This window comes from Vidua chalybeata, chromosome 3, assembly GCF_026979565.1.
Source record: "Vidua chalybeata isolate OUT-0048 chromosome 3, bVidCha1 merged haplotype, whole genome shotgun sequence".
Taxonomy (NCBI): Eukaryota; Metazoa; Chordata; class Aves; order Passeriformes; family Viduidae; genus Vidua; species Vidua chalybeata.
In genome coordinates this window covers 32,107,634-32,128,276 of record NC_071532.1, presented here as the reverse complement: position 1 = coordinate 32,128,276, position 20,643 = coordinate 32,107,634, and the positions used below count along the sequence as shown (strand labels likewise).

The window sequence follows — 20,643 nt, the reverse complement described above, 5'->3', positions numbered from 1 at the left end:
GGTCCTTAGGAAAGTCATTTAGTGATGGACCTAACAGTTAATGGCTGGACTCAGAGATCTTTTCCAATTTAAGTGATTCTTTGATCTCTGGTTAAATCCCAGACCCCTTTTCCTTAGGGGCAAATTAAGCAAATCAATGTAACTGCATAGGATGACTTGCATTTTTTTCATTTTGTTTCCTCACTTAGATCTGATATTTCCACCTCCCTTCACAACAGAAGTATTTTTATCTTAAAACTTGTTGATACAGTCTTCAGATACCTGTTTGCACATTATTTTGTCCAGCAACAGCTATGAGGATGGAGTAGCTGGGGTGGATGCTGTATGTAGCAGGTCATTGTATGTGAAGCTGAAATATCTTTTGGAGGTCATTCACACATTTTAGTGTTGTCCATTCTACTCCTCCTTTTTAGAGCCCAGTCTCCCACCTGAGGTTTTCAAACTCTGCCTGTGCAGTGTGAATGCTTTACGATTGTGAAGAAACAAGAACCTGCAGGTGAAGAAAGAATGCTTCTCTGCTGAGTTACTGGACTCTCAACTGAGAAAACTGAGTCCAATTCTTAATTTGCTTTAGACATTTGGGGGTGAAAAGCAATGCCCCTGGACTGGTAGAGAAAATACCAGTTTCTAGAGCTTCTTTTTCAGTTTCCTAATTTGAAACATCTGAAGGTTTTGTTCTGTTTTAATATAAGGATGTTATTTTCTTGACATTTCTTTTCACACCTAGTATCTCAGAACTTCTGTAAAAACCTAGCCTGAAGGCACTGCATGACTGAGAATATTTCACATTTTTGCTTTGACCAATGGACATTGTATTTCATATTGCTTTGCCTCAAATTCCTTATATATAACTGGGAGGTATTTTCTCTTCCATATTTTGCTCATATCTTTTGAGGAAGTTCCACATACTCACACTGCTGTTATAGAAGTCAGCACCACAGATAAGCTCATGAGACCTTTTTTTTTTTTTTTCCCAAAAATTCTTGGCAAGATTTGAATTGCATTGAGCAAATGGGGAAAACCCAGTACTGAAGATAAAAGACAGTGTTGAAAAGGCATGATTGTTATTCTTCCTGAACTTTGAATGAGACCGTAGTCCCATGGAAAAATTATATACATAATAATGACATTTAAAAAGTATGTTGAGGATACACACAAGCATAAAGAGCAAAACTGTGCTGTTCAGGCAGCCTAAGCTGTGCTGGGTTTTAGCTTTTAAACTGTTCGGTTTAGTCATCTCTCATTTGGTTTGAGAGATTTAGTCATAATTTTCTCAGCATGGTAGTACAGCTTGGTTCACAGAAACAGCAAAGAGATACTTATCCTGATCTCTGCAAAACAAATTTTTTTGCAGAATCTTACCTTATGATGAATAGATATGATATTTTAGAACAGTAACCTGTGTGGTACCTGAGAATTGTCATGTGGGCTGTTAAAATCATGCAATTAAGCATTTGATATTTTTAAAGTTATTTCTGAAGATAGTTTTGAAATTTGAATCTATGACAGGTGAAAACAAAATGTAAAGAAGTAGAATTTTACTTTTTCTAACCATAGTAATCTGTAATAATTGATATTTTTATCATGAATTTACACAATCTAGCAGTATCATTACTCTTGTTGGGGAACTTTTATAACATGAAGGTTTTTGTCAGCTAAGAGGACAAGGTTGTGATGTAATATAGCTGACACCACCACTGGAAAGGTAATTTCAGTTTTCTTTTGAATGCAGTCTTACTCCCTGTCCTTTACTGCTGAGTTTTATATGAAAGAAATTTACAACTTTCTTTCTTAATTTTTGTTTGGGTTTAGAAAGGAATTGTTACATACCTTTTCTGATAATTTGGAATCTTTTGTCACTTCCAGTGAAATAATATCTTTTTGGGGATTTTCTTTTGGTGACTGTTATGGGCATCTCTAGTAGAGCAACATAAACCTTCGGGGTAAGCAGGAAGCTTTTAACAGAACATTTAAGAATATTAGAACTTCAAATAGTCCAAGTAAAATAACAACAGGGTTATTTTAGCCTGAAGAGAAACTTGAAGATTTGTCTTGGTTTGTAGTTCTTTGTCTGGAAAGAAAGAGGAGCAAAGAATGAAGGAATGGTCAAAGCACTAATGGGATTAGAACACTCTGTGGTATTATTTCTTTCTAGTAAATGCCTGCTGATTGTTCTCTCCAAATAGAGATGGCCCACTCAGAAGTGGGCTGGTAATTCTACAGGCAGGAAGCCCTGTTGACTCAATAGCAAGGAGGAACATAGCAGGGAATAAAAGGTGTTGCTCTTTGTGCTAAGAACTTCTTGGAAAAAAGAAGGAATAAATTGGCACCTCGTATGCGTAATATTCTGCTTTCCTCCAACAATAGCCTATTTAATTAGAAAAGCATTTTTATGTCAGCATGCTCTGTTTTTGTGTATGTTAAATGCTATTATAAATAGATTTAGTTGATGCTGTTTTATATTTGGGCTGTAGATAAGGATGACAGTGACTGTAGTTCATATGATACTATCACTAACACTTCTCATATGGTTAAAGTGGAAAATCTGTTTCTTTTAAGTCCAATAGGATACTGCTTACTCAACTGTCCTATTATTTTTCTAGGAAACAATGCCTCCCCCATCCCACACTGCATTTTCTGGCCATCATTTACCATTTGTGGGTTTCACATATACAAGTAGCTGGTAAGTTAAGAGTTCCAAAATTGTCTGTAGGCTAGTTACACAGTATTCTAACTTTCTGTCTTTGAAACATATTGAACAGATATCAAAGAATGTAGTTTATTGAGGAAATTACCATAATCTAAAATGCTGTCTGTTCAAAAGAATGAGCTCTCTGCAGGTAAAATTCACATCCATATAAAAGTCAGCACCTGTGCTCAGGGGGGGAGTTTTAATGAGAAAGGTTGTTATTAGAGAATATATAAAATTAACTGTACATGACACAGTTAAGACTAGATTTGTGGACCACAGCAGAACTTAGTTTGTTAGACATTAAAACCAGTTTTATTTCTATCCCTTTGACACTTCTGTAAAGTCTGAATAGAAATTTTGTAAAAATTACTTTATTTGATATCTGCTATTAATGTAGAATGTATTTCACTCATTTCCATTGCTAAACTAAACAGAGAAGTCCCTTGTATGCTCTTTGTTTATGGAAATAAATAAATAAATAATGTTTACAACCATTGAAAAACCAGGCCTATGTTTCTGCTGGGAATGTGACTATGTCCTAGAATGTCCTAGACTTCAGAAGGATTATTTGCATAAGTAGTAGCATGTGTACATGAGTAGCCACAGCATTTCTGACATGTCTGTGCCCTAGTTGTTACGGGATAATTTCACACCATTTTTAGTGATCGTTGTCTTTAAAGCATTTGTGATGCTTGATTAACTATTCTCAAATTAACCTTTTTTGTAATTTTACTGTCTAGGCTTTTGCTTTTTGCTATCTGGCTAACAAAGAGTGTCCATAATGATTTTTAATCAGGTATTCATCCACTTCTGTGTAACAAAAAAATGCATTGAGAAAATCAGGCATGCTAGGAAAAAATTATTTCAATTTCCGATGAGCACAAACAAGATATTATTTGATGTTATAATAAATGGCATGGTAATTAACAACTTAAACAAACTGTTTATTGGTTGATGTTTTTATAGCAGTATTTTAAACCAGGCTGTTGTAAACTCCAATACTACTTATTTCTTTCCCCCAGTGTGCTTTCAGACCGCAGCTGTCTAAGACTGACAGCTGGACCACCCTCCATGGATCTTGATGCCAGCATTCAAAGAACTTTGGAGGACAGTTTAGCAACAGAAGCTTATGAGAGGAGAATAAGGCGTTTAGAACAGGAAAAGCTTGAACTTAGCAGAAAACTGCAAGGTATAGTCATTTAAAAAAATCATTCCATCACTTTTTAAACTTTAAACCTGCGGTTTTGTAAGGCACTGTTTATACTGTGGAAAAAAGTTAAATATACCTCCTGGAATGCTTTCTAGTAGAAAATAATTCTCTGTGTTATTTCTGTTGATAAATTAAGTTTCTCTTACTCTTTATGCCTGAAACACACCATGTATGCAACTTCTTATGCTAACTTTGTTCTCACTGTACCTTGGTCACTATGGCGTAAACATTTCATTCTTAAAACTTCTAAGAACTTAGTTGGTCCAGCTGACAATTACTGAAAAATTGGCACTTAATAGTTGGAAATTACAAATTGTAGAATGCCCAGTGTAGGATCTTTTGGCATGTCTTAATTTATCAGTAGTATCTCTTTGATCTCCTCAGATGTCAGACATATTATTCGTCCCCCTCTCTTCTATCTTGTTCTAGAGTCCACCCAGACAGTGCAGGCTCTGCAGTATTCAACAGTGGATGGCCCAATAACAGCAAGCAAAGATTTAGAAATTAAAAGTTTGAAAGAAGAAATTGAAAAGTTGAAGAAACAGGTAACAGGTATGTTGTCAATAGTAATGTAAAAGCTGTAACAAGAAACTGTATTTTGTCAAGTTTGTTTTTTTTCTCTCCAGTTGTAATGTTAGTTTTCCTTGGCTTTATGAAAGTTTTCCAGTCTATTTTTACTTCTCATTTTACCCCTTACTCTCCCACTGTACCTCAACATTTTCTCCAAATTCAATTTGAGTTTTCCAAGTGGCAAGGAGTAGTGCATGAGAGAGGATACAATGGGCCATGGGGCTGCACTTCCAGCAGCAGAACTGACCAAAGAAAACTGCCACCAAAATAAGTCCTGCCTACAGCTGCATGGCCCCTTCTCAATCTGTGCATTCCCTGCACTCTCTCATGATTTTAATTAACTCAATTAAACAAGGAAAATGCTATTAGATAGAGAGAATTTAATCAACTTCTGATCAGATAAATCAGCACAAGGTGGGCAATAGAAGCACATGAGGAAAGGGAGATGAGAGGGAGAAGAACAACCTTACAGCTCTGCTGTCAATGAACTGTTATTCCTTTCAAAACTGAGCATTTATTTCTTTGCTTCTGAGAGTTCTTGAACATTTTATGAAAACTAAAGTTTTGACTGTCAAGAACCTCAGTACTTTAAAATTGGAAAAGTGTTTTTGAAATCTGTGCAGCTAAAAAGATTGATTTTTAAAATTAATGTTATGCTGCCTTTCATCAGGACTCTCATACTAGTCAAAAAACAAAGATCTGCTTTAGCCCAGTATGTGTGTTTTACAGAGGCAACTGGAGATGTTCAGGGGAAAATCCACCTTTTCCAGCCTTACTTTCCCAGATTCTGGGCAATTCATGTTTTAAGAACTTTGAGAGGGAGGGTTTACATTGCACCACTATATTGAATATAGCTATGAGTGAACCAATTTGCTGTCTGTTTAGCTAATACATTGTTACTCTGCTTTAAAGGCTAGTATTCAGTATTCTTGATTTGATATTCTGAACTAAGGTGAAGAGAATTTTCTCTCACAGTGACTCGTAGCATAGGACTCCTGCTATCTGTCTCCATAATGCTGTCTTTAAAATAGGATCTTGAGAGCAGAGACATCTCAAAAAAAAAGGAAGAAAGGAAGCACAGCAGGATTTTTTTATTTAGGAAAATTAACAATACACTGTTAGGTATCAGGTCTAGAACCAAAGAAATGGGGAAAAAAACCCAATTAATCTTATAGAAATAGGAAAATGTCTGCGTTTTGTTTGAAAAAAAAGTCACAAGTAGTGGTAGATACATCTCTATTACATGTCCATATCTTTCCTGAGGCAAGAGAAAAACAAACAGCCAGAAAGGTTGGAGGAAACGACAGAAAACATTTGTTCTGGTTTGTATTTGTGACAAGACTTCATTCAATTCCTGGAAGTGTCAGGAATGCCAGCAGCGACACCCACAGAAAGAGTAACTTGAACTTAATGTGCAGACGCTGGAGTGGATGTGTTTGGACTCTGCAGCTGCCTTGTGGGGCAGGAAGAGCTATGTGTGAGCTGCAGAGTGCAGCACACAGATTACAACCTGTTAAAATTGTGTAGTCTGAAAAAAGCCTGTTACAGATACACAGTTGGACAGCTGCTCTGGCGTGATGCAGCAGTTTTGTATTGTAACATAGGCATTATTTTTGGATAGGAACGTGGCTTAGCTAGCTCAGGGAGGATCACTCTGGTTTGAATGATGCCATGTTGGCACTATATCAGGACAAAGGGTTTTGTGAAATTTTGCTCCAGCCAAATGTCCCTCCTCTTGCTGCTGTAATGAGGATAAAGGCAACATGATCAGAATCCCCTTCTCTGCAACAATCCTTAGATCAAGTTTTGAGTCTTTGAGACCACTGAAAAGCAACATTTACAAGAACAGTTTGTGAATGAGACCAGTCATTCACAGAAAAACATCAGAATCAGCTTTAAATTATATTTTGTTCTTTATTATTGAACTGCAGTTTAGTTCACTGCTGAAAATATCACTTACTTCCTTTGGTAATGAAAAAAAAAGTAAAGGTGTGGAGACATTGCCCAACACATCTGCTACCTGTTTTGAAATTGAAAAGAAGTCAAAGTCTGGTGAAAGCGGTCAATACTGAGAAGTTTTTTCCTAAAGTAATTTTCTGCTTCACACAACATACATATTTGTGTATTTTTTCCTAGACAGAATGTGTACTTTTGGAGTTTGGTTTGGAAGTGAATAATAGGATCAAATGAGGAAGGTCTAAAGCTGCCTAACGCATCCCCAGTCACCACACAACTTTGCCAGTGAATACTTGAATGCTTTGTCTGATCCAGCTATTTGTTAGAAAAGACTCATTTGTGCCTTAAGCTGTAACTAATACAAGAAAATCTGATAAAATAAAACGAGAATTTTCTATTTTACTTGACTTTTATGGGGATTTTGAGATAGATTTTAGAACTATATTCATGACAGAACACAGAAACAAACCAAGTGATGGCCCTGGCTGGATGCTTCCAAATATAGGGGAGCTAGTTCCAGGTTTTCTGGATAGCCTTTAAAAGAGCTAATTTTTCTACTAGATCTGATGAACTTTAAGAAGGTTCAGGTGCAGAGATGAACTTTTTATGCTTTGGACTCATCTCTTGAGTTACTAAATGTAATGTAATAATATATTACAGTGAATGTTCGCATATATTATCAAAAATGTTAGTTAAAACTAGGGTGATTGAATGGAAAATTACCTTTTACAGCACATATGTCACACCTAGATTTTTGTTACATTTTTTAACCTGTTTTACTGCCTGTTCTGAAGCTGTAAGAGTAAACACCTGCTTAAAAAGGTAATAAAGAATGAACTCAAAATTGTGTCAAATTCAGGAGTGTCACTGGGAGGGCTTAGAAAAATACATTTTTCTTGTCTATCTGGTTTTCCAGGAAATGACAAGCTAGCATATGCTTTCAATTTTTGAGGTCAAAGTTATAATTTTTGTTCGCTAAGTTACATAGGAGAAAACTTTGAGGAATCTTTAATATTGCCAAATATGTAAAGGGCAGCAATGCAAGAAGAAAACAGAGCTGTGGAACAAAGTAGTTCATGCACAGAAAAGAGATTTATCTTGGCTCAGCAGAGCCATATATAAACTTTCTTTTCACTGGTGACTTCAGAGTAGACTACATAAGGAAGGCAGTTAATAATTTCTGGCTTTGAGCTGCATCTCTTATTTAAGTGCATTCTTTTAAATTTTTAAACCAGAGTTAGTGAATTAAAACAATAGTGAATATTTTTCTGGGTATAAGCTAATGGTATTAATTTGCTTATAAAATTCTTGTGTTTCAGAAATTAGCCCTCTTAAAAATGTATGTGTTTTTATATTTGATTTCTCCAAGAGCCAGTCTCTTAGGGTTACATTTATGAAAATGTAGTTAAAAGGCTGTTATTAAGAATATAGATGGGTTCCTGTTCTTTGGGTAAATACAAGTGGTCTGAAGACCTGCCCACAACTGAAATAAAAGAAAGCATGTCCAGTGATTTCATAGAACTTGGAATTAACTTACCTTCCTATATATCTTGCTTTAAAGTCTTGTTTTTTAAGTAAAGACTACAAGGTAAAAAAAAAAAAAACAAACAAAAAAAAAAACCACTCACTAGTTAGAAAATTTCAGTTGCTATATTTTATGAGTTTCAGGTTTTCTTGTAGAATTTGAGGGTATTTATATGACATTATTTAACTGTGCCATAGAAATATACTGTCACTGTATAACTGACTGTTGGTAAGAAACTGGCTGCAATTGTTCTCCCTTATTTATAGTAGTAATAAAGCAGATCACATAAAAACAAGTGGTTTTCACACTAGAAATAATAAGTTAATTTTAAAAGTACTGACAGGAGAACACTTGCCAGCTCTTGAGTGACCCATTATTTTTACTGTTTCTTTTTGGGGGAAATTGGGAGGAGGAAGGAGACTGTTTATAATTACAATGTAATAAAAGATGTATTATATATTACATCACAGCACATAAAAGTCAAATGTATAAGTCATGGTAAAGCATACATTACAGAATTATATATAGAGCATGGTCGTTATAATGTGAGAAGACAAGTTATTATTATTTTTGTGTTGTATTCCAGCAAGCTGGGACCTTTCATTCTGTTCCCTTAAAAGCAGATAATGGCAGCTGAAACAACCTGCTCCCTTTTCTAAACCTGATAAGAATCGCCTTATTTTGTGATTAAATGGAAACCAGAAAAAATATCGAAGTGGCTTCAAGCAGCTAGGCCATGCTGTTCTAGAAATACGATTTTTCCCTTAGAATATTAAGAATTCTGCTGCTTTTTCTAGAATCTGGTCAGCTAGAACAGCAGCTCGAGGAGGCCAGCACTGCAAGGCGGGAATTGGATGATGCTTCCAGACAAATAAAGGCTTTTGAGAAGCAAGTCAGAACTCTGAAGCAAGAGAGAGAAGATCTTAATAAGGTAAAATCATTTTGTCAGCAACTGTTCTAAACCCTCAAGACTGTTTTGTTTTTGTTCATTTTGCTTGTAGTAACTTTCAAGTGTAAAACTAATGAGCAGATAACAAGTGTGTAGCATGACCTACTTAGCTTTCTGCCTTTTTTTTGTTGAAGAAAAGGACATTATTTAACACGTTGTCTGTATGACTGCTGGGTGCTCCCTAAGTGATTGCTTCCAGATAGTGAACAACTCCATAATCCAGATTGCATGGTGGCTGCAAAAAAAGGTTTTATAGCTTCACATTTAGGTGATACTGATGGGGGTTAGAAGACAGATTAGAGAATAACTATTCCAGACAATTTAATCTGAAGTACGGGTGAGACATTAACAGTGAAAAAAATGTGAAGAATATGGTATTAAGGCTGTGTCACCGAAGTGTTTCCAGAGGGAGATGTGAAAAATTGCCCAAGTATGAAAATTGAAAAGTAATTTGAAATAACTACAGCTAAAGAATACTGGACTTTGTTTCTTCTTCTCTGATCCCTCGTTTTCTTAAGTACAACATACTGTCTTCCGTGGCTGTTTCTTGTATTCGTTATTAAATCAACCTGTAATCAGGTGTGAAATAAATAAAACCTGTTTTTCATTGGTGATTGGTGATTATATTGGCCCAGTATTTTAGAGTGCACACTAAAGTTGATGTGCCAGCTGTGTTTAACACTGTTTTTTCTGACCCTTAAGGCTCTTAAAATTTTGAAAGCTGCCAGTTTGTCCCAGAAAAGACCATCTCTCTTCTAAACCAATTCCTAGTGATTAGGACCTCTTTTTAAAAACCATAGAAAAATGTTTAGATTTACATGGATGTCAGCAGTGACAAATATTAATTCTTCCAGTTCATGTTTTTTTTTTTTTTTATCCTGAACTTTACTTTTCCTTGCTTCTTTTTTCTGCTCTGGTTTGACTGAACATTATGGAACTATTTAAACTGTTGTGATCCCTCGTTGGTAGTGTGCTGGCACAAATCTAGGGCACAACAAGTTTCATGAAGGTATTGTGATGTGGAGTTATCACTGCACTAGCAGTGTTATTTCATGCTGTTTCTTTGAAAAGAATATATTATCATATATTGCTTTTATTCACTGCAGTGTTTTATTGCCTGAAACTTTCTCTGATATTTGATATTAAGGTACAGTGTATGGAAATAATATTTGCCATTGCAGGCCAGTTTTCTAGAGCTCCTTGGATAAAAAATTTCATAGAACAGAGTTTTCCATCCAATTTTAACCATTTAGCACTTGAGATTCTTGTAATTTATTTAAGTAATTATTAAAAACCAATGCTAATGACATTTTTGCATTAGGAAAGCGAGGTATTTTTATATGGTAATGCAAGTGCTTGAAAACCATTGTGTTTACCTGTAATAATGGAGTCGATTCCTACTTGGTTTACATTTATGGAGCTTTACTAACTCTAGTAGTGTAAAACATGCCTCTTTCCTTATTTATAGAGGCATGCAATCTGTATTGTAGATGCATTCATGAAATCAAAAAGAATATGTAGTTTCTATTCATTCTGGAGAAGGTGTTAGATGCTCATCCAAAGACAGAATTGGCCTTGTAGCTTTCTAGGTTTATTACTTAATTCTTTTTTTAAACTGTAGGAACTGGCAGAGTCTAGTGACAGATTAAAATCCCAAGCCAAAGAGCTGAAAGATGCACACAGCCAGCGGAAATTGGCAATGCAGGAATTCTCAGAGATGAACGAGCGGCTGACAGACTTGCACTCTCAAAAACAAAAGCTTGCCCGCCAGCTCCGAGATAAGGAGGAAGAAATGGAAGTGGTGATGCAAAAAGTAGAAAGTTTAAGGCAAGAGTTACGCAGAACAGAGAGACTTAAAAAAGAAGTAAGTGGTGAGAAGACTGTTTAGACTCTATGAAATAAGTTATATGTAAGGTTTTCGGAGTATTTTTTTTAATTTGTAAATCTTTAACCTTTTGTTTGTTGTTTCAAACAGTACCAATTTTGTTTTCTAAGACTTTGAAGTGTTCAGTTTGGTGCTGAAGATTTCTCTCTTATATTGAAAACCATCAATAGATTTTGGGAAAAAAAAAGCATAATCCTGTCTATTAAAAACGTATGTACTTTTGTAGCTGGAAGTCCAAGCTGAAGCTGCAGCTGCTGAGGCATCCAAAGACAGGAAATTGCGAGAGAGGAGTGAACAGTACTCTAAACAGTTGGAAAGTGAAGTAGAAGGGCTAAAGGTTAGTCTGTTTTGATATTAACACCTGCAAACTTACTAGTCAAGTAGGATTTGGATCTGTTTGATTGCTTTCAGATGTAGGACAAAAGGGTTTTGTCAGTCTGTCATTTCAGTTGGTGCTGAATGTTAATACAGGCATGCTTTGCATTATTGCGCAGAAAAATTAATATTTGCCTGATGTGCTATTTCTCAATAATCAACCTTGTCTTACCATATTGCTTTCATTAATACTTTGTTTAACTTTACCTGTTAAAGGCTTTTTTATTTTAGCATGGGATGGTTGAATACTTGAAGATAAACCTGCAATCTAGGCAGGTCTCTGTATAGGTGTTCTGTCTGCTGTATTGTTCCTCAGGTTTCCTGCACAATAGATATCAACTGATGTAACCATACAGGAACAGTTTAGCACATTCTGCCTCTCAGCCAGAGGATGAGACATTCTTGCCCAAGAAAAGCATTGAGAATGAAGGCTTTGTTTATATTGATGAGATTGCTCACATGTGCATGTGATTTTAAAAGAAGAAATTTAAGGCAGCCAAGAATGTTAACTGTTATCTTATTCTGTGATTTAGCTTTTTATGCAGTGCTCTAGAGAAGTTAGGCTTTCTCAAAAATTGAATAGAAAGTTTTTAGTTTACTTATGCGGATTGCTGTTCATTCACAGCAAAATCCTGTTCCAAATGTTTCATGCAGTAGGGTAATTCTAAACTTTTTTGGGCAAAATGTGAGAATAGTCCTAATCTGGTCTTAATTGAAATGAGTAACGAAGTCTTTTTTCATTAGAATTCTCTGGGACATTCATCAACATTAAGTTATGGCACAGAAAATTTGATGGTTTTTTGCAAACATTCTTCTATTTGGCCTTCCTTTGCTAAAAGAAAATAAGGAAGTTCATTCAATATGAAGTTTGGATCAATGAAGTTTCTACTGCTGTGAATTCAGATTGTTATCTGAAAATTAACATGTATTTCTTCTAGTTCCATGAATCTTCCCCATCAGCAAAGAGTTTGTATAACAGTTTAAGAGGCAAGAAGAATTTATCGGGGATCTGTTGAGAATAAATGATACACTGATTTATAACAGCAGGGCAAGTTTGTCAGAGGAGGAAAAGGGAATTTTAGCTTTCTTCTAATAGTTTACAATTCAATAAGCACACTTTGGATCACGAGTGGTTGTTGTGATACTACACTGTCCATTCAGTAAAAGCTCTGCATGGCTCGTTAGTTAAATTTAGGGAGCTCTCCTACACAAAAGTAAGTATTTAAAGAAGAAAGGAAGGTTTCTCCAAATGAGGAGAATAGAAGAGACCATAAATGATGGAAGGTTAAGTGTAAACAGGATGTTGAAAGCTAAATAAAGAAAATTTAGGAAGCATTTTGCAGAGGATGCTCAGAGTGATTGTGGAGAGTTCTCTAAATCCAAAGCAGAAAACCTCAGGAAACTCATGGGTCTGCTAGGGGATGGAAAAGGCAATCTCTGAGCTAATAGAGCTGTGGCATAAAATGCTCCATAAGTCTTCGGTGTGTCAGACTCCACTGCTGAAGAAGGGGAGATTGCCCCCACAGTGCATTCTTTGCAGCAGGCTGGGCAGAAGAGCTGGGTGTGCCTGGGATGATTGCAGGGAGCAGGAGAGCTGGCACGTGAGTCAGACATGAAGTCACCTGAGGGAGTTCTTCAGAACTTAAATGAGAAGAGAGCTCCTGGCCAAGATGTGAACCCCCTTGTTACCCCTGCTTATTACAGGCAGCCCACTGTGCCACTGTAACTCTCATTCAGATCATCTGGGGAGGTGCAGAGGGTTGGGTGCAGCTTCCTCAGGGAGGGAGCAGAGGCTGTGGTAAAGGATAATGTCAGAGTTCATGGATGAAGCAGACAGAGCCTGTTGGGAAGAAGGCAGTGTGCCTTCTGTCCAGCCAAGTGCTGCAGCACTGACCTGCTGGGGCTCTGCAAACTTCTCAGTCGTGTGTGTGGGCAGAGGGGATCCTGTGGATGTCATGTATTCAGATTTTCAGTAAAATAAGACTCAATATTAGTCAGCAGTGTGCCCTGTTAGCCAAGAGGGTGCATTAAACAGCAGCTGTCAATGTGCCAGGAGGTGCATTATGTCTCAGTTGCACCATTTGTCCATTTCAAATAGGCACGTATGAAAACATCTATTAAAAACATAAATTAAAAATGTATTCTCTGTTTACAATGTCTCTCTAGTTCTCTAAGCCATTGTTGAATACCATTGGGCTTTCTCCTCTACTGCTCTATCTCTTATGGTTGCAACAGTATCTTTTCATTTTTCATTGTAGTAAAAAATGTGCAATTCCACTAAAACATTTTATGTACCTGCTAGAGGATGTTGCAAAGCCTAAATTTTTGCTGTGCTCCATTACCCTGTATGTGTGAACAATTTAGGATGTTGGGCAGTAACAAACAAGTTCCATAGTGCCTGTGCATGAAAGAAAATTCCTATGCTGCTTTAAAAAAAAAAAAAAAAAAAGCATCTCCTGTTAGGATGGCATCTTCCTTCTCCAGTTTATCATTCTGCATCCTAAGGGCAGGATTTTGCTCTTAGTTTAAACCAGATGGTTGTTTTGATGAGTTAGAGAAAACAGTGCAGTAGCAGCACATCTCTGGCTCGTACATGTAGGGGGTTTTGCAGTTTTTTGCTGACACAAACAGCAAGGCCCAGCTTTCTCACAGAATTTGTCATGGTACAAATTCAGCTCATCAGAATGTTCTACAATGACATTTAGCTCTTAAAGCCTGTTCATACATCAGAAAAAGAAAATTACCCAAAGCCATGCCAAAGTAAGAGTGACTAAGAAATTTTTAACATCTCATGCTGAGAATGGAGGTATAATTAAGAATGTGTCATACCTTCTATCCTCTGGAAGGAGGATCTATCTGTCTGTGTCATACCTTCTATCCTCTGGAAGGTATGACACAGTCACCATAAGGAAGTAGGTTTTCCAGTCACCTGCACTTTCTCAAAACACTGTTTTTATTAATTTCATTTCCTTAGAATACCTTTAATTACATATTTTAAAAACCAGAAGAAATTCCAAACCAAATTGTCCATATGTTGACATTAAAAAGTAATTTCCATGCATGTCATGCCACTATCTCATTTCGAACCTGATCTTGCTCCTCCTCTATGTTATGGCAGGACATTGAGTTTAGTGAGTGCAGCATTTGGTGCAAATGTGTATGTATCCTGAAGCAGTGTGTAAAGACTATTGAAATGCCAGAAGACCTCACTAAGAGAGCGATGAAACTGTGAAAAGTGAAGTAATTACTCTTTTTGTTTAAAGCTTGTTTTTCCTATTAATCCACTATGATAGAAATGGTCAGTTTAAGTAAAATAGGTTAGCTTTCCCTCCTGACTGGTACAATTCATATAGTGTTTCTGTAGCTAGACTTTAGCCTTCAGTTACGGCTCTGCTTGTCTTAGTATGGCTTTTCCAGAAATTATTTGTCCTTCAGAATATATTAACTGTATATCCTTGTCCATATTCTGCATTTCTGAAAGTCACTTCAACTTGTTGCTGTCAGCTGTGTGAGTGGGAGCATCAAAGTCTTTAATTCTGTCGTCACTTTCTGACTGCATTTAAAGGGAGTCAGAACAGGACCAGAGGCATTTAATGATCAAATGTTCAGTTGCTTGAAAACTATTACTGCACTTAAATAACAAAATAATAGAGTGTCATTCCAATTTATGCTCTTAACAAATTTTGAAAAAAAAAATGAGGTAGATGTGTTTAACTTAAGGCTCTAATGGGATATTTCTAAACAACTACTATTAATTTCTAAACAACAACTTTGGAATATTGAGTTGTTATTAAGCATCATTTTCAGCATTCTTGAGTGTTAATTTGGGGCTGTTTATTTTAGCAAAAACAGGTTGGTCGCTCACCTGGGGTAAGCAGTATAGAACACCAGCAAGAGATCACTAAATTAAAGGCGGACCTGGAAAAGAAGAGTGTTTTCTACGAAGAGGAGCTATCTAAACGTGAAATGATGCATGCTAATGAAATAAAAAGTCTGAAGAAAGAACTGCGGGATGCAGAGAGCCAGCAGCTTGCCCTCAAGAAGGAGATCATGGTTTTGAAAGACAAGTTAGAGAAAACCAGAAGAGAAAAGTGAGTATTCTATGAAATTTACCTTTTCTTGACCCTTTGAAGTCTCCTAGTATTGTTCCAAACACACTGTCACTTCCTTAAGTGTAATGCAGGCTGTTGCATTTTGGCTGAGTTGATACTAGGGTTAAAACCAGTCACCTTTAAAAACAGAACAGAACAAAAAAACTCCACATCCTTGTACTGAAACAGTTAATTTTGCACCAGAACTGTTTTATTGGCTGACCATTCCAAGGTATGTAACTTGAGTTACAGACTTGCAGCTCGGGGTGAGTTGACCCCTGAAGCTTATGTCGCACTTGAAAACAGTTTTTTGACATTTTTCTTGTATTTGGTATTTTCATCTTTTGATGCAAAACTAATGTGTTAGAGATCAAGTATTGTTTACATTTCTGCCAGCACAGGAGCAGTCACTTAATGTGAGCTGAGGCTAATCCATGCTGGGTTCCATCCAGTGTTAACATCAGTCAGCAGACTACTGTGGGCGTAAGCTGCTTTATCTCTCCTGACATGGTAATTTGTCAGACCTGCTTTTTTCTCTCCCACATGGTGGAGCTTATAACTGGCCTTGAGATTGTTCCTTGAGGCATTCATCAATAAAAGCAAGTTTTTCTGTTGGATAGTGTAGTAGTGGGAATAAGTTATAAATTGAACATGTTCATGTTCATTCATAAAAAATTTGGAATGCTTCATAGACACTAATATAGATGAGTTTTTTTGCTGCTGTAGCAAGATGACAGATGAGAGAAACCATGGAGAAGTCCCTGCTGAGAGCTTTGCCAAATTATAGCAAGACCTTTAAATATAAGTGGTAAATTAAATACAATTTTTTTCCAAAAAATTTAGGTGGAAACACTGTATGTCTGGTAATTGCAGCAGGGATCATAGATCATACAGCTTAGAATGCAGTGCATGAACTGCTGCTTCCTAGCATGCAGCTATTCAATAGGCTGGACCTACTAACAGCACAGGAGTTTGCTGCTATGTCTTGGGTGGAGCGGTGAAACTTGCCTCAACAGCGTGTTTTCATTGTGACGCAACTTTATGGTCTCACTGACCAATGAGTTACAAATGCACAAAAGGCTATTCTGACTTGTAGCATATAAAGGTGGTGGTATGGCACTCTTTTAAGTGCAGCAGTGTTTCAGAAGGAGGGATATTAAATAAAGAATCATGAATACTGCTTTCTGCAGGTTAAACTGTAAGGATCATACCTCCATGCAGTGACTAAACAAAAAACTCCTTCTTTCCCAATTCTGATGTTGTACAGCTGCTGGCATTCTAATGAGATGTCCATTCCAGCTAGTTCATGAACTCTCTTTCAGTCTGGTCTCTCTCTATAAATAAAAAAAGAACTGGGTACAGATCTACAGTGGGTGCTGTCATAACCACGTGTTTCTGTTTGTGTTTCTGTATGTGTTTCAAGTGTTCGTGTAAGAGGAGGTTTTAAAGTGTGAGCAGAAATGTGTCACATAACCGATATCTGACGCTTGGCTCCCCGTGGCAAGGGCTGGAGCACCATGTTCAGTCAGGTGTCCAAGCACATCATCAGTGCTTGGGGAAGGCCTGATCTTATCTGTCTTTTGTTAAACAAATCTGCAGTATCTCATGCAAGCATTAGGACTCCACAGAAAGGCAGAAGTCCACTGTTCAAGTTATGCTATGGTTTGAGTTCTGCAATTTAGAAGGGAAGCTGAAACGTTAGGAATGCAGGAATTCCTGTTGCTACTCAATATTTGGTAGTTTTCCTTAAAAGAACATAGATTTTCTGTTTCTGCTTATCCATATTGGTTTTAGCTTTTGTAGTCTGGCATGAAAAGCTTTTTGTGAGTCTTCCAGTAGAGAAGTGTTGAATGTAAGCACTGAAAAGGAAGCACCTGGAGGCTTTGTGCTGAAATAAGTGGAATTATTTCAACAATAGGCTTGGGGTGGATGTGAAGTTGAAATGTGCTTATACAGTTTGGCAAAAATATTTTAGTAGTCTAAAAATAATTTTCAGTGCATATTAAAAAAGATCTTGGTAAGAGGATGTGGTTATATTACTGTGTAAGATGAGTGAATTACATAGGTTATTCTAAGCAAAGATCAGTAAGAGCTTTGACAAAATCTGTACATCGATTTTTGTGTCACTTGCATGTTGGTGGTTTCTGTTTCGCTTTTTTAAAATAGATATTTTTCTTTGTTTCCTTCAATTTTAAGCTTTCTAACTTTTGCTTTTTCTAAAGCATAAGTCTTCAAGGAAGATTACCTTCCTGTACAAAATGATTGCATTTTTCTGAAGTCTCATAAACTGCATGCTATTGAACTTGGAAGCAGAGGAGCACAGTATCAGGCCAGTGATCTGTGTAGCACTAAATTCCATTTCTTAGAATTGTCATTAGAAGTATTTCAGAAGAAGATGCAAGAAACTGTGTCAAATAAATCACATTTGTAGAAACTTCTATTAGGCCCGTCATTTCATGATGGATTTATAAAGCAGAGAGCTTTATAGAACACCATTTGCTGGTTTTAAATTGTATGATATAAAGAAGCCTGCGGGCTGGTGTTTGTTTCAGGTCTATTTTTTTTTTTGGTTTTAAAGCAGTAAGATAAAATATTTGGCCACTTCATTCAGATGCAATAAAGAGCTGGAGTGACAAAGTGATACCATAAAGCAGTATTTCACATTGCTTGCATGTGGTTTGCTGCAGTTTTACTGATAAAAAGAAAGCTAGGTTGTGTATATTTTCTTAACTTGTAGAGGAGACACATAACTAAATGTTAGATGAGAGAAGTTTGAAGGGAGAGGAGCATGCCAGGCTTCAAAGCAAAAGCATCATTTTGATCTTACTGCCTGTCCAAGGTACACCTATGGAGTCTGTCACAGTTCTGTTGTTTGCTGAGTTGCTGTTTGGGTGTGATGGATTATACCCACATTCTCCTCTGTTTCAAATTTATCTTCATTTCTGTATTGTACTGTAGCAATCTGACTTACTGGGGTAATCACAATCACCAGCTGAATTAAGAATGTAAAATACAGAAAATTACAAACATGTTGGGCTTTTTCACTAATCCATAGTGTCCTTAATCCACTGCCATTTCTGGCTGCTTTGAGCCCTAAAGCCTTAAAGGAATAAATTTAAGACAAATACTGAAAAAAATTCCTAAACAAACCCATGAAAGCTGTGTAAAAGAAATTAATTAAAATTTAGTTTGGTCTTCTGTCTGCAAAATTAGCTTTGAATCTACGCCTTGAAAACAGGAGCAGGAGCTGTTATTAATTCCTATGACAGCCAATGCTTTAATCTCTTCCTGTCTTTTCCCTACACTGCTCATCATATGCATGGAATCTGTTGATACAGAAAAGGAGTGGTGGTGAATTTCAAACTTGGCATTTAAACAGTGAGATTATATGTAACTTTACTAGGATGAAGTGTTATGTTTCAAAGGACGCCTGGCAATGTAGAATTTCACCATAAGTCTGACATGTTGTACTAGATTTCAAAGAGTGGTTGAATCACTAAATGAATTTCAAATTAAGAGTAGGAAATTCAAAGCAGCATTGCTCTTAACTGAGTTCACTGTATCCATTGATATTTCTCATCTTTGGAGAGTGTTCTCTCAATTAGGCAAAGCTGTAGTAGTTTTGCATATCAGGAAAAAAAGCAAGAATGTTATTTATGTTTGTACTGTTTAAAATTCTGATCAGTATCTAGAAAAAAAATTGCAGTGGTCAAGACAAGGTTTCCCCTGGATTTCAATTTTACAGAGTTAACCTTTAATACTGAGCACTTTTCCAAGTCTTTTCAGACTGGACAGTTGTATTGGCTGAGTGGATATTTTCTGTATCTGTGGCATTTATAGTATAGTTCTATCAACCTACTGATGAACTTTGTGCCAGTGACCTGAATAGCTGGTAAAAAGGTGATACAAGATACAAGGCTAGTGCATCTGAAAACAGTAGATGCAAGGTGGGAGTTACACATCTAAAACTTAGCTGTGCACCACTTGAAGGAAATTCCATGGGTTTTTTGGCAAACAGAGTGCCTGCAGCTTTGTTTGTTTTCAGGTTCTCACATTCATTGTGCAAGATCAAAGTTGATATTAAACAGATTCAGCCAGGGGTTCTTCTCTACTGGATGACATCCGTGGGAGAAGGGATGGTTTGGGGGAAAGAGCTACTGTGAGACCTTCTCAGAAAGAATGGTCCAAACTTGCTGTAGAATCTGGTGCTACTAGGAATGTGTGTTATCCATCCCCTTTTTCCTCATAGTGAGTATATGATACCTGAATTAACAGTTCACATATGACTTCTGGGCTGTTCTGAATTGCCCAAAGACTAGCCCATATATGCTTTTCTCATCAGTGACCCAGACCCAAGTGCTCTCCTTTAGCTTCTATGTGCTCTGGTTTCATGTGTGGTCATTTTTTCCTGTCATTTTGTGGGAAACTTGGAATTATAGAAATGTGTGTGTTACAATAATGGTCATGTGAGCTGAGAATGTGCCCTGAGCATTTTACAATGTCGACACATACTTTGGTCTGCTCATTGTTTGAAGGATACATCTGAAGAATAAAATTTGTGTAAGTGGATTGATAAGCATTGGCTTGGTGGAGCTCTGTTAATTCTGTACTGAGGGATTCTGTACTAACTCTAAAATTCAACAGGCTGGGTTGCAATCCTAAAATGGTGGTATATTAAACTGCTTAATTTTAATAGCCTGTGGTATTATCAATGTAGTACTTCCCTTCAACATGTGTGTGCATTGATCTCTTTGTGTTTAAATGAATAATGGGGTGAGTTAGAACAGAAAACTCTTCTAATTCTGCTTCACTTTATTTCTTAGCCAAAGTGAAAGAGAGGAATTTGAAACAGAGTTCAAACAAAAGTATGAACGAGAAAAGATTCTGCTGACAGAGGAAAATAAAAAACTTACGAATGAACTTGATAAGGTAAGTGCTGATTAGTTGAGCCCTGAATTTATAACTATTGTATGTTATGTGCAGATTGGACAATATGGAGCTGCATTGGTTATTACTAACTCTTAACTGAAAGCAAAAATTGATTTTACACAAAAAATTGGTGATTAATAGTAGATTTGAATGGAATATCTATATGCATCTGAACTTGAGAAGGCATATGCATATATATATATATATATATATATGCATATATGAGTATTTATATGTGGGAATGGAATTAGATGTTCTTATATTTTGGTAAAATTAATTCTAGGCAGCACTGTAAGCCAACAAAAAAAGATTATTTCACTGTATGACCCAAATATAAAAATACATAGTTAATGATGTGATTACTTAGAATATATTTGCATGTCAATCGTTTGAAATACCAGGGCCCCTCCTACCCTTTGAGATTAAGTGTTACTTTGAGATACTTAAAAAGTACAAATGAT

The 20,643-nt window shown here is 36.5% G+C and overlaps 1 protein-coding gene across 4 annotated transcripts in view; it reads left to right on the top strand.

The window, feature by feature from the left end:
• Positions 1 to 20,643, top strand: part of CDC42BPA (CDC42 binding protein kinase alpha) — a 180,984-nt gene that overhangs the window by 104,413 nt on the left and 55,928 nt on the right. For 2 of the 4 annotated variants that reach the window (XM_053937394.1, XM_053937396.1), the window contains exons 10-17: positions 2,604 to 2,683; positions 3,715 to 3,881; positions 4,332 to 4,454; positions 8,751 to 8,884; positions 10,524 to 10,766; positions 11,014 to 11,124; positions 15,006 to 15,253; positions 20,077 to 20,182. In XM_053937394.1, coding sequence (XP_053793369.1) covers positions 2,604 to 2,683; positions 3,715 to 3,881; positions 4,332 to 4,454; positions 8,751 to 8,884; positions 10,524 to 10,766; positions 11,014 to 11,124; positions 15,006 to 15,253; positions 20,077 to 20,182 — 1,212 coding nt within the window. The remainder of the gene's footprint in view (positions 1 to 2,603; positions 2,684 to 3,714; positions 3,882 to 4,331; positions 4,455 to 8,750; positions 8,885 to 10,523; positions 10,767 to 11,013; positions 11,125 to 15,005; positions 15,254 to 20,076; positions 20,183 to 20,643) is intronic. The other 2 variants (XM_053937395.1, XM_053937397.1) reach the window with 1 other exon arrangement.